General features: G+C 28.4%; 2 protein-coding genes across 2 annotated transcripts; one reads left to right on the top strand and one right to left on the bottom strand.

The window, feature by feature from the left end:
• Positions 1-1128: 1128 nt before the first annotated feature.
• LOC115694809 (DEAD-box ATP-dependent RNA helicase 10) lies at positions 1129-6823 on the bottom strand. Its single transcript, XM_030621901.2, has 14 exons — positions 6662-6823; positions 6386-6536; positions 5913-6036; positions 5747-5816; positions 4983-5045; positions 4272-4346; positions 3917-4036; positions 3382-3423; positions 3216-3290; positions 2582-2728; positions 2362-2499; positions 1763-1874; positions 1581-1669; positions 1129-1459 (listed from the first exon to the last, which is right to left on the bottom strand). The coding sequence occupies exons 2-14, from the start codon at positions 6522-6524 to the stop codon at positions 1283-1285; spliced, it is 1371 nt and encodes a 456-aa protein (XP_030477761.1). The 5' UTR covers positions 6525-6536; positions 6662-6823; the 3' UTR covers positions 1129-1282.
• Positions 6824-9261: 2438 nt separating this feature from the next.
• Positions 9262-12124, top strand: LOC115694721 (uncharacterized). The gene is made up of 2 exons (XM_030621810.2): positions 9262-9546; positions 11258-12124. Exon 2 carries the CDS (start codon positions 11306-11308, stop codon positions 11867-11869), a length of 564 nt encoding a protein of 187 aa, XP_030477670.1. The 5' UTR covers positions 9262-9546; positions 11258-11305; the 3' UTR covers positions 11870-12124.
• The last annotated feature ends 832 nt before the right edge of the window (positions 12125-12956 follow it).

Raw genomic sequence — 12956 nt, forward strand, 5'->3', positions numbered from 1 at the left:
AAAACTTTGATTTTTTTTTCCCATATTTTTGTAAATAGCCCTTTATTAAATAATAAAGATATATATTGGTAAAAAAAAATATAGGTTAATTATAAATATAAAATATATTTATAACTAGTAAAAATATATGTTTTTTTTTTCTACATAATTTTAAATAAACATAGATATAAATTATTAATACATTATAGTTTATTATTTTTATTAAATATTTTGTTAAAATAAACATATATTTATAATAAATTATAGTAAAATAGATAATAAACATTTATACTATAAAAAAAATAGGATATTTATTATATTAAACTGTTTATAATTTATTTAATTTTATTTTTTGAACATGTTTATTTATTTTTTATAAAACAACTAATATATATATATATAATAAATCGTATATTTTATAATAAATACACTATAAATAAACATAAATATATAATAAATCACACTAAAATAAATCTAAACATTTATATTACAATTAAAAAAAATAGCATGTTTCTTGTGTAAAAGTGTTTTTTTTTCAAATAAACATGTATAGTATTATTAAAAAAAATTTAAAATATTACTGTATAAACATAGTACATTATTATATTTATAATTATAAATTATAATAATTTAAACATTAATAATGATATTATTATAAATAAAATATTTTATTAGTATAATAAATTTATATAATTTTATTCTTTTAATTAAATTACTATAATTAGTTTTCTTCTTAAATTTTATTTTTTTCATTATGTACTTATACCATATATATATTAGTAACTATTATAAGTATCAAATCAATAATCATAAATAATAAAATTTAAAGTTACATGTTATAATGACTACACATTAATGCTCCTTAATCCATAATCCACATTCAAAAAATTGTATATATATATTTATAGTAAGTTTAGTAAATATAATTTAAATATTATTAAAATGTATGAGTTTTTATAATTAAATTTTTGCACATTTTTTTTTTTGTAATATATTAATTTTTGTTGTACATTAATAAAAAACCCCTTTGATTAATTATTAGTGTTATTTCACACTAAGAATCCCATTAAAGGAGGGGAAAATAAATATTATCAACACACAAAGCATAAGATGATTAGGTATATACTTGCTTGGAATGACAAAATCAAGTGGAAAATCATTACAACTAAATTAAAAATTATCTTTAATAAAATATCACAAAATGTGCAGTTGGCTAAAGAACAAAACTAACCCGTCGCCTCTTTTCATCTATTTCCTATAAATAACAATTAACAAAATTGTGGATGGTGAGCAAGTGCAGTACTTATCGTCCTCGACCTCGGCCCCGTCCCCCACCACCACCACCACCCCTACCCCTACCTCCATTTGGTTTCTTGGAGAACTTGCGAGAATCCTTGAGACCAAAGTATTTCTCGGCATCTTTCTCAACTTCATCGTCATCTCTATTCCTTCTCTTCTTCCCAACCCCATCTTTGATTTTCTACAGTACATATACATATATCACACATTCAAAGTTATGAGCAAGACATAAAAGGGAATTGAAACAATGACAAAGTCAGAAACATAAACCAATCAATATATATGTGAAAAGATATATTTACCCCTTGGGCAATTCTTTTGGCATCTGAAACACGCTCCAACAGTAGCAAGACTTCTACTTCTTCAGCGGGATACTTGGGTAACGTTTTACCTGAAACATGTAAATAACTCATTATTGTTAGCTCATTCAGATACTCTAAATGATGCCTTCCAAGTCACAAGCACAAAAATGTACATCGCTTACCGATGAGCTTTTCAATCTGTATATACCATTCCAACTCGTACTGATTCACAAGGGAGATTGCAACCCCTGATCGACCAGCTCGAGCAGTTCTTCCCACTCTATGTATATAATCCTGTTGCCAACTTGCAGTTAGAACAGAATAGATTGGTACAACAAGCCTTCGTGAATTTTTAAATATCAATAGTAAAGTAAGAGATTTATCTTATGAAGTAAACCAGAAAAATAACAAGAAAACATGCAAGAATTCCACCAACAACAGCAATGAATGATTGTATTGCATTGCATGCAAGAGAAAAAAGCTGATATCATAGACTCATTAGAATATCATATGGAGCTTCTAAGAAAATTAGTGAACACCAAGTAATACACGTGAAGGAAAAACGTCACTCAGTACGGCATTTTGACATAGTCAGTCTTAGAGAGAAGTTATTGATATTGATGAATAATAAACAAGCAAGATAAAGCAAAAAAAAAAAACTCAGTAGCATAAGTCAATAACATATAGGTCATTGTAGACTCTGTTAGGCCAGAATTGTGGATGGACGCAAATTTTACATACTGATATATGTTCTAGGACAGCTAACAGCAATACCACTGACCTTGGAGTTTGATGGGATATCATAATTAATGACCATATCTACAGCTGGGATATCGAGTCCCCGACTTGCCACATCAGTGCACACAAGTATATTATATTGTCCAGACTTGAATAAATTTAAAGAACCCAGTCTTTTTGCCTGTCAGGAAAATTCCAATAAAAAAGTGATTGAATATTTAAACTAGTGTCAAAAAAGGGTTTTCTGGTAAATATATGTATACCTGGGTCATATGACCGCTAATTGGTATAGCCTTTAGGCCAAGATTTGAAAGAACCAATGCTAGGAAACGGGTTGCATCACATGTACGAGTGAAAACCATTGATGTAGATTCGGATCTTGCAGTAAGAATATAAACTAGATAGCAATCCTGTTGCAGACGGAATATGATTTAATACACAAGTAAATTAGGCTTAGCCCGTTTACTAAACATAATTAGAATAAATCAACAGGAAAAATAAATGGAAATAAAATATAAAATAACCAGAATTATTATTTTATCATGTTGTTTACACAACTAAGCAATCAAAATGCTTTAATTTGACTAAATTGTTCTTTCTAAAAAAAATGTTAAGATTTTTATTGGATGAAAGAGATTTTTTCTGGATAAATTTGTCTTTTAAATTTTAATTATTAAAAATTAAAATAAAACAAAGATATCATCCCTCAACAAAATGGAAGGAGAGAACGTTCATTTACCCATAATTTAGGTGGGTCTCACAAAATATTCTCGTTACTTATTAATAGTAAATAAGTGAATGGGAATTGTTATCACATATTTGATTCCCGTTACACTTTAGTAAACATGCCAAGTTTAATAGATTTATGAAACAGAAAACATGAAGAAAGTGAAAAACCTTGTATTTAGCAGGCACGAAGCAATAAAGCTGTTTTAGCGTGTCAACTGTGGAGTACTTAGATGCTGCTTCAATCTGAGATATCATAAAACCAGTAATCAGTTTCACTCCAAGTCAGGAGAAGTATTATTGATAACAAATTTAGAATATGAAGTTCTTTTTTCACCTTCACAGGGTTCCTTAGACAAGCCCTTTGCAGCTTCTTGACCTGGATTATATTACAAGCATAATTTGATCAATGTAAGAGGATCTTATTGCAGAGTAGATCAAGTCATATAAGTTCAGAAAATTGCAACTCCTATCTAGACTATCACCCAACAGTGAACAATAGAAAATTGCTATTATAGTATAACATGTTAAATCAGGTCAAATATTTTCACAATTAAAGACTAAACAGCCACAAATCAACCAAAAAAACTTTCAAGAAGCAATTGATATCACAAAAATTACCATTATCCAGCAATACAAAGTGTTCAGGCTATGATTAGCAGGAATGGGACACATGCACATTCACTTTAAAAAATTCACATGTGAAGTGCATACAGATTGTAACCAAATTTTAAGAAGAATGAGAAACAAGCCACAAAACATTCAACTGCTGCATTGCAGAAGATATTCAAAGTTCATTACTATTGAAAATATGCACCATCATATGATACATGCATCTGTGAATACTTTATATAAATATAAATATTAATCACCTTTTTGGTCATGGTAGCAGAAAATAAATACGTTCTCCGATCACGAGGGATAACATTGAGAATTTCATCAAGTGATTTTTCAAAATCCTCATTCAGCAACCTATCTGCCTCATCCAAAACCTGTATAAAGTGCAAACCAAAATTATGAACAGCTTAAAGAGTTTTAAAATCAACATTTACACAGATGCCCAAATAGCAGCAATGATACGCTATAGAATGCAGCCAACCCATGAGACCGTGACCATGATTCCTCAGTCAAAAAAATGATCAACTAGTTTTCTAAATGGCGAAAAAATTATAATGACTGCAAAAACCATCGGAATATAAACAAAACAAATTCAAATTTAAAAAATACCAGAAATTTCAGCATCCGAAGAGAAAAACCCTTTGTGTTGGTTAAATGATCCATCAGGCGACCAGGTGTTCCAACCTACCCAAAAAATAGAAATTTGGAATATCAAAAACGTGTTGAATAATAAATTAAGCAACTGGTATCAAAGGTCAATTGCCACTAAATATAATCCTTTTAATCCCATCAGTCAAATAAACCTGCATCTACAATGTAATCATCACTTTACAATATTCTCAACATTAATAAATATCATATGATCTATTCAGAAAAATAATAATAAAGATCATATGATACATCCTTCATTTTTTTTCTTTGAAGAAATTTCATTGATATACTAAAATAGATATTCATTTATTACAACAATTCATACAGTTTATATGTTACTAAAGGGCAGTTTCAAAATCTCAGCACTAAAAATAAAAAAAAAAAAATAACTCACATGATCACATCATTACAAATATACCAGTCAATTATACGAAAAAAAAAAACACTTTTTGCTTGATTTACTGTATAGGTTAAAACAGGAAAAAAAAACCAAAAGAACAAAAAAATAGAACATCTTTCATTCCATGCACAAAATTTTCATATCATTATTTTACGACACGATAAATTTTAGGAAAGAACAAATAGTAACATATTCCAGCACAGCCACATTCTTAAATAGTGAACACATTGCATATTTGACAGCACTATGAGTCTTGATTCAACACTTACAATGATATGTGGCCGCTTCGCAAGATTGATAGACTGTTGCATCATGTCTACTCCTCCAACAAGCTACAGAAAATTATGTAAAGATAATAAGCTAATACAGTAAATAAACAAGACAAGAAATTTCCATTCAGTCACCTCAGCATCTTAGCTCAGATTCTTTAGGCTTTATTTGAACTAATTATTTTTTAGGGGAAAAAAGAGAGAACATTTTCCTAACTTTTCATAATGTCTGCTTTTAAAGTTTTCTACAATATCAATCTTTTATTATAATTTAAAGCCTTGCTAAAGATTGGTTATAGACTTAAAGTTTGCCAATGATATAGATATATTCAACTCCTTAATCTTCACAATCCAAACAAGAGAAAATAAAATCTCTCTAATTGTTAGAGATGAGATGAGGGAAAAAGTATCTACTATTGCAAAGGCTAAGAAAAGAAACATTGAGGAATTCATTGCAAAAGAATTTAACCAAAAGAGAGAAAGGATAAAAAAGTCACCATTTGAAGAAAATAAAACGAATGCAGCTTAGCAAATATACTTTTACTTTACAATTTCTAAAAATTTAAATCTGTGAAATTCAAAACAAACAGTAGAATCTATGTTTCTGGAAAAGCTTTCCAAACAATAAAACAACAGTAACCTTCAAACTTATCAGAAATCTTAATTATCAGTTTCACATGACGCATAATAAAGCACCATTCAAATATAGAAACATCGTATGCGAGAATAACTATCAAGCAAACTAGTATGTCTGAAATGCTCACCACTGCACACTTAACACCAATTTCGGATCCTAATGCTTCAAACTGCTCAGAAATCTGAATAGCAAGCTCCCTGGAATAAGATATAACAAATGCAGATAAAATCAAAACCTTACATGAGATATAACAATTACCACTCAACAATATTATTCACTACACGAAAACTAACCTTGTTGGAGACATCACACAAGCAAAGAACGATTGTGGATTCTCTAAAAGGGCTTGCAATATGGGAAGGGCAAAGGCTCCAGTTTTACCAGAACCCGTTTGTGCAAGTCCAATTAGATCCTTACCTGTAAATTCAAATTAAGCAACCAAAATGTTATAGCCCAACAATTTTTCTGTATACATAAATGTCTTCAAATTATAAATTAATCAAAATCTCGCATCAAATGTACTACTCAGCCAAGAACAACAAATTAACATAGGCTAAAAGAATTTATTATAGTTAAAGTAAAGATAAGTTTAGACACTATTTTATGCCATCTACTCCAAGTATATTTAGTGAACTAATAACATTAAAAATACAATATATGTACAAAAAAACAATCACGCAATGCAGAAACTGGCCCAATAATTGGCTAGATTTCACATAACGATTATTGCCCTTTACTCAAATTTTAACAAAGTTAGAGAGCAAACCATCAAGTGCATGAGGAATTGCTTCAGCCTGTATCTTCGAAGGGTTTTTCCAACCCAATTTATCACAAGCGTCAGCCAATTGATCACATATCCCCAACTCTTTAAATGTTTTCTGAACCTCCTCGATTTCCTCTGCCATTCTCAAAGACCCCTAAACCACCAAATATATCATCCCCATGAGTTTATCTTATAATTAAATAACATATAATCATCTTTTTCAGAAGGGTACTGATAGTCCTCATCTCAACTCTGAGCGTTTAAAGAATAAAAGCGTACCTGTGAGAGAAGCGCAGGTGGTAATGAGGAATTCTTCTTCTGTGATTAGCTGGTGAAGGAGGTTGATAGTGTTTCAGCTGATGAGTTAGTGACAGAGGAGAAAAACGCAATAAGGTCGATTGAGAGATTGAGTAACCCTAGCTCTAATAAATAAAATTTAAATTGATAATTGTAATTAATTAATAAATTTAAATAATAAACTTTAAAAATTTAAATAATGCTATTCATCCATAAGATATGTTTTTCAACAAAAAAAAAAAAAAAAAAACATATGAGATATCTCTTTATCTTTATATTTATATTGAAAGGTGTTATAAGTATATATATAAATATTAATATTATTTATTTTAAATTAATTTAAATATATATTATAACATTTAATTATATGTATTAATTTAAGGAAGAGGTTTTAATGGTTACATTTTTATTGTAACCATGATGGTTACATTTTTTTTAAGCCATTGGATTACTATTCAATGGTTGTGATTGATTTGGAAATTAAATAAAAATAAATAAAAAATAACTTGTAACCTGAAAGTAACCTAATCATTTATTTCCTTATAAAACTTTAATTAAGATTAATTATATTTTAAAATTAAATTAATTATAATTATTAATTAATTTTTTACAATTTATTACTATATAAGGATCTTTTAGCAATTTATTTTTTATACTTAAATTATTTAAAATTTTATAGCAAAGTTTTTTATAATTTAAAATTATACACATATAATTTCATAATTTAAATTTTATTATACTTGTAATCTTAATTTTAAATTATTACACATAATTATTTAATTTTTTTATTTAAATATTTAAAAAATAAAAAATGAAATGAGTTGAAGGATTTTATTAGAAAAAAAATGGCTACACTTGTTATCGATTGATTAGCTTGAGGCCTCATACTTAGTTCATATAATTGTAGCAAAATAATTAAATATCATTTAAAAATAATTAATTATTTAAAAATTTATTATAAGAAGAGAATTTTAATTTGTGTCAAAAGAAGTTTAATTTTTGTAAAAAAAAATAATTTTTTTTGTAAATATTATAATTAAATGGCTTAATTATTAAAATAATTCTAGTAAGGATTTAAATATAAATATTAATTACTAAAAGAGGTCTTGTTAAATATTTAATTAATTATTTTAAGAAAATAGTTAATTATAATTAAATAATTCTAAAAAAGGAATGTCTATTTAATTAATTATTTTAAGAATGTAGTTAATTATAATTCATTAAATCTAAAAAAGGAAAGTCTACCTATTACTAACCTGCTATTACAGGTTAAAGAAAAATGTAACCATATGGTTACAATAAAAATGTAACCATTGAATAGTCACCCTTAATTTAAATGTTAATATATTATTTATAACATTATTATTTTTAATAGAATAATTAGTATTTTTGCCCTCTAAACTTTAGGCTTTCTTATTAAAAATTCTTCTTAAAATATAACGATTACATAATTATGTCACTCCATGTTTCTTTTACCGTTAAAAATTAATATTTTTATCCTCTAAACTTTTGCCAATACAAATTTTGCCCCTTTTTATTAAAAAAAATTAATTTAAAAATTATAATATTCTATCTTTTTTAAAGCAATTATAATATTCTATTAATTAAAAAAAATTATTAAGAAATTAGATAAAAAGATTAAATTTATTCAAAAAAATATTTTCAAACTTTATTTTATTTATGAACACGTATCTTAAAAAATCAAATCGAAATTATGGAGAATCTAATAAATAAATTTAACTGAACTAAGATTTTTTGAAGAAAAAAAAAATCAAACTTATTTATATTTATAAATTCATACCTTAATAAATAAAGAAAAATAATTAAAAATTCAATTAAAATATAAAATTATTTTAAAAAAAATGTTATAAATTAAACTAAAAAACGTTATGCTTACTTTAACAAATTTACATTCTTTGATAAAAATAAAATATATTCAAGTTTGATATTGTAAAATTTAGTTTTTAATATATTTTTACGAATTAAATTTTTAATATATTGTTTTTAATATCTAAATGAATTTTCTAATAAAAATAAATAATTTTTTATATCGCGTAATTAGTTTTAAAATTTTAATTTATTTTTTAATTTTTTTTAATCATTCAAAATGATTTTTTTAAAGATCTAAATTAATTTTCTAACATATCCGCATGCGAGTTGATCACACGATCGATCTTTGGTCGGATATCTCCTGATGACTCTGCTTGGACATCTTGTTATGTATGGTTAATACAAACCTTTCTACCAAACTTCGAGGGCTGCTAGGAGTGTAACCTTCCGTCGAGGTAGAATTTTTATTGTTTTTGAGTATTTTTGAAATAATCCCTAGTTTCATAGGAGAAGTTGAAGAATACTCTCTTTTTTTATACATTGATGAAATTTACCTTTAAATAAAATTTAATTCAAATATATCTCTTTTATAAGTATTTGACCTAAATTATCCTTATACACTCACATAATTAAGACATAATTTTAAATATAATAGGTAAAATCGGTAAAATAATTGAAAAATAGGTAAACATAATAAATTTTGAAAAAAAAAGGATAAAAATTAAAGACATTAAATTAATTTATTCTAGTTTCATTATGTTGTAATTGATTGAGTTAGCCCAATATGAAAAGCCCAGGCCCAGTTACAAAAACTAAAGTGGGTTTCATTCTCTTCATCCTTCCAAAGTCATAAACCCTATTGGCCTAAGCTTTCTCACTCTCTCTTTCCGTTACTCTCATCTCTATCGGCCTCTTTTGGCTTTCTTCAGTATCCTCACTAACCCTAGAAATATTATCAACCTCGTCCACTACTGATCGGAGGCTAGGAATCCCGTTTCAATCATTAGCCGGATAAGCCATTACTTCTCTCACAACAGGTACTGTACTTACAATGAGGATTGTAACTTTGTCTGGTTGTTTGAGTTTTCTCAAGTGATTATCTCTGTTTTTGTATAGAGTTCTACATTGACATTCTACATGGATATGATTTAGCTATTATCCAGTTCTCTTTTTTTTTTTTTGTTTTATATTAGTTAGGTTTTTCATAATTAGTTTATAATGTTTAGTTTTAAGATTTAGAAATTGTGTATATTATGATCATTTGAAACGGTCTAATATGAGTATGTGTTAATAGTCATACGGAATTTTGTTCTAATCTGGATTATCGGAAATTTTGTTCTCAAACCTTTTTCCATTTGAAACGCAAGGCCAGGGCCAAATAAATTTCTATATTTTCTGATTTTGGTTCAATAAACAAATTTCTGTTTCTTTCATGTGAATCCCATTTGTATGGTATTTGTTCCCACATATATTTTATTTCAGTACTGTGTTTAACTACTCATAATGACAAATAAGCTACCTGGAACAATGTTGTGTTGTTGATTAGAGAGATAATTTATTGTTGTTTCAAATTTTATAATATAAACTTTTAACGCCTTGATTTAATCTAAACTTTTTGTTTAAGGATTAGTTATATGTGTATTTTTCTGTTTTATTGTTCTAGAGATGGGATATGTCTTTGAATGAGTTTGGATTCTCTTTTATAATTGTACTGATAGATAGATGAAATTTCAATGTATAAAGATCTTGAATATGTTAGCCATTTACTTCATACATTAAATAGTTTGTAACTGTATTCCTTCTTGAATGCTTTACCATATAAAAAAAAAAAGAGAGACCAGTTATATTATTTTTGGCTCTCTCATTCTCATGAGAAGTATTATTTGTGATGATGTATCTAGATTCCTCTTTTTTTGGTTCTAACATTCTCCTGCCAAGTATTATTTATATATTTGTGAATGTTATAAACATATGTAGTGAATTTCGTGATTCAATGAGATTTCATGTTTGGGTTGCTGCTTTGGAAATCATATAGTTTTGGGTTTCTGTATCTTTCTGAGTATGATTTTGTTCATTTGGGAAGAAATAACCATATTCTGTTTGGATTTGGAATACTACCCTTACACGATGTTCAAATATATACACAAACAATGCATTCAAAATTTAAATGTCTTTCAATGAATTTGCTCATTGCCACAAAAAAAAAAAATATAAAATAAAATAAAATAAAATCCAAACAGAATTCAAAACAAAAGAAAATCCTATAAGTTTCTAAATATTGAACATACCTTCATGCTGCCTCCTCTATATTTCCTTCCACCTGACTTTGAACATCTTTTCATTTTAGAAACAGACCATATGGGCCCTATTCCTGATATTCTATCTTGGCTATTTTTTATTCATCTTTAAGAGGTTTTTATATTCATTTTCGTACTGTAGTTAGGTTTGGGGGATGTACATCTCTAATGCTTCTAACTAAGAAAATTGGAAAGTAACATTTAGACGCTGTCAATTTGATCAATTATAACCTGGCTGACTGTTGAAATTACTTTGCACAATTGATTACGAGCATCCTTTTCTTCCCTCTGTCAATTTTTCTTTGATGTTTGTTTCCACTTTTCAACCTTGAGTGTGCTACCTTTTGTGGTGGTTTTTGTTTGTTTATTGGCTATCTTTACTTTCTATTTTCATTGGAATGTCTTACATGCAGTCTTATTTGTATTCATACTCCCCTTTTTCTTTTTTTAGACACAGATAACCTAGGCAGGCAACTGCCAGATTCTCTTACAAATCAAGATGAGACCACTCGATGAAACAGAGACAACAGCAGTATTCGAGAAGATCTTCAAGTTCACAGGAAATAACCTCAAGAATATTGTAGAGAATCCTTCTCATGAAGGTCCAGACTCCGAACCTGGACGCTATTGCTTCCGCCTTAACAAGAGCAAAGTCTACTACGTCAGTGAGTCCCTTGTCAAGCGTGCCACAAATGTTGCTCGCGTTAACCTTATATCTCTAGGAACCTGCATTGGTAAGTTCACACATGGAGGTAATTTCCACCTCACTGTCCAGAGTCTGAGTGTTTTGGCCTCGAATGCCAAGCACAAAGTCTGGCTTAAACCCACCTCTGAGATGGCATTTCTGTACGGAAACCATGTTTTGAAAGGTGGTTTAGGGAGGATTACAGAGAATATTTTGCCCGGTGATGGAGTCGTGGTGTTCTCCATGTCTGATGTACCCTTGGGGTTTGGAATTGCAGCCAAGTCCACCCAGGATTGTAGGAAGATGGACCCTAATGGAATTGTTGTGTTGCACCAAGCAGATATTGGGGAATATTTGAGGATGGAAGATGATCTCTGAGTTTGAAATTAATGGTTTCTTAGAGTAATTTTTGATAAAGTCATATACAAAGTGTGAACAAGAAATGTGAGATGAGAACTTTGATTAGATTGAGGATGTTCATATGTTCTCTGTTTCGAGTATGTAATTCAAGTTTTGTCAGTTTTGATATTCTATATAACATTATGCGAAAACAATTTCAAGATTTTCCTTTTAACCCATGTGTAAACTATTAATTTAACCAGAGTAAACAATTAATTTTGATTTTTGTATTTATTTATTTTGGGTATGAAGTCTATTTTTTTTGTATGGTCCCACTTAAAGATTACTAGACCTACCTTTTAGAGAAATGTTAAAGGGCACCAGTGGTGTCTAGCATTTTCTTATGTGTCAATATCGCTTGATCTAACTAAGTATGAGGTCTTATATAACTTAATATAATAGTTTTTAGGGAGTATGGCTAGGCAATCGCAACGCGACATGTCAAGAAAGTGCTAGGCACCAGCAATGCTCTACCTTTTATTACTAAAGAATTAATGACATGTAAAGTGTAATTGGAATTAGAATGAATGTGTTAAAAATATAAAATAATTAAAAATATTATTTTATGGTGATTATTTAATGGTTATATTTTTTTTTTTGAATGAAAATTTAAGCTTTATTATTATTATTTTTCTGGAAAAAAGCGTTCATTGGATAAATTAATAAAAGTTAGACCTCATGGTTATTACAAAATAGGCCTGAAGGAATTGTTTCTACCGGAATGACTCCAAACCTCTGAAGGGCAAAAGCCCATTTAACCACATTATGGGCATCAAAATTACAAGTTCTACCCATAGTAGAAAAAATACAACTATTAAAATAAGAAGAGTAACTATTACAAAATGAGACACAGTTTGCTAATGCCCAATGAGAATCCTTCACGTTAAGAGCATTGATAACTATCCTCGAGTCGCTCTCCACAATGATAAACTTAAGACCCAAATTCGAAGCAACCGAAAGAGCCAAGCAGCAAGCCGCCGCCTCTCCACATAACGCATCAGTGAAATCCAATCGCGTTTGAACCCAGACCACCCTACGAAGATAGTTTCTGGTAACAACCGCAATA

This window comes from Cannabis sativa, chromosome 6 (assembly GCF_029168945.1).
Source record: "Cannabis sativa cultivar Pink pepper isolate KNU-18-1 chromosome 6, ASM2916894v1, whole genome shotgun sequence".
In the NCBI taxonomy this organism is placed as follows: domain Eukaryota; kingdom Viridiplantae; phylum Streptophyta; class Magnoliopsida; order Rosales; family Cannabaceae; genus Cannabis; species Cannabis sativa.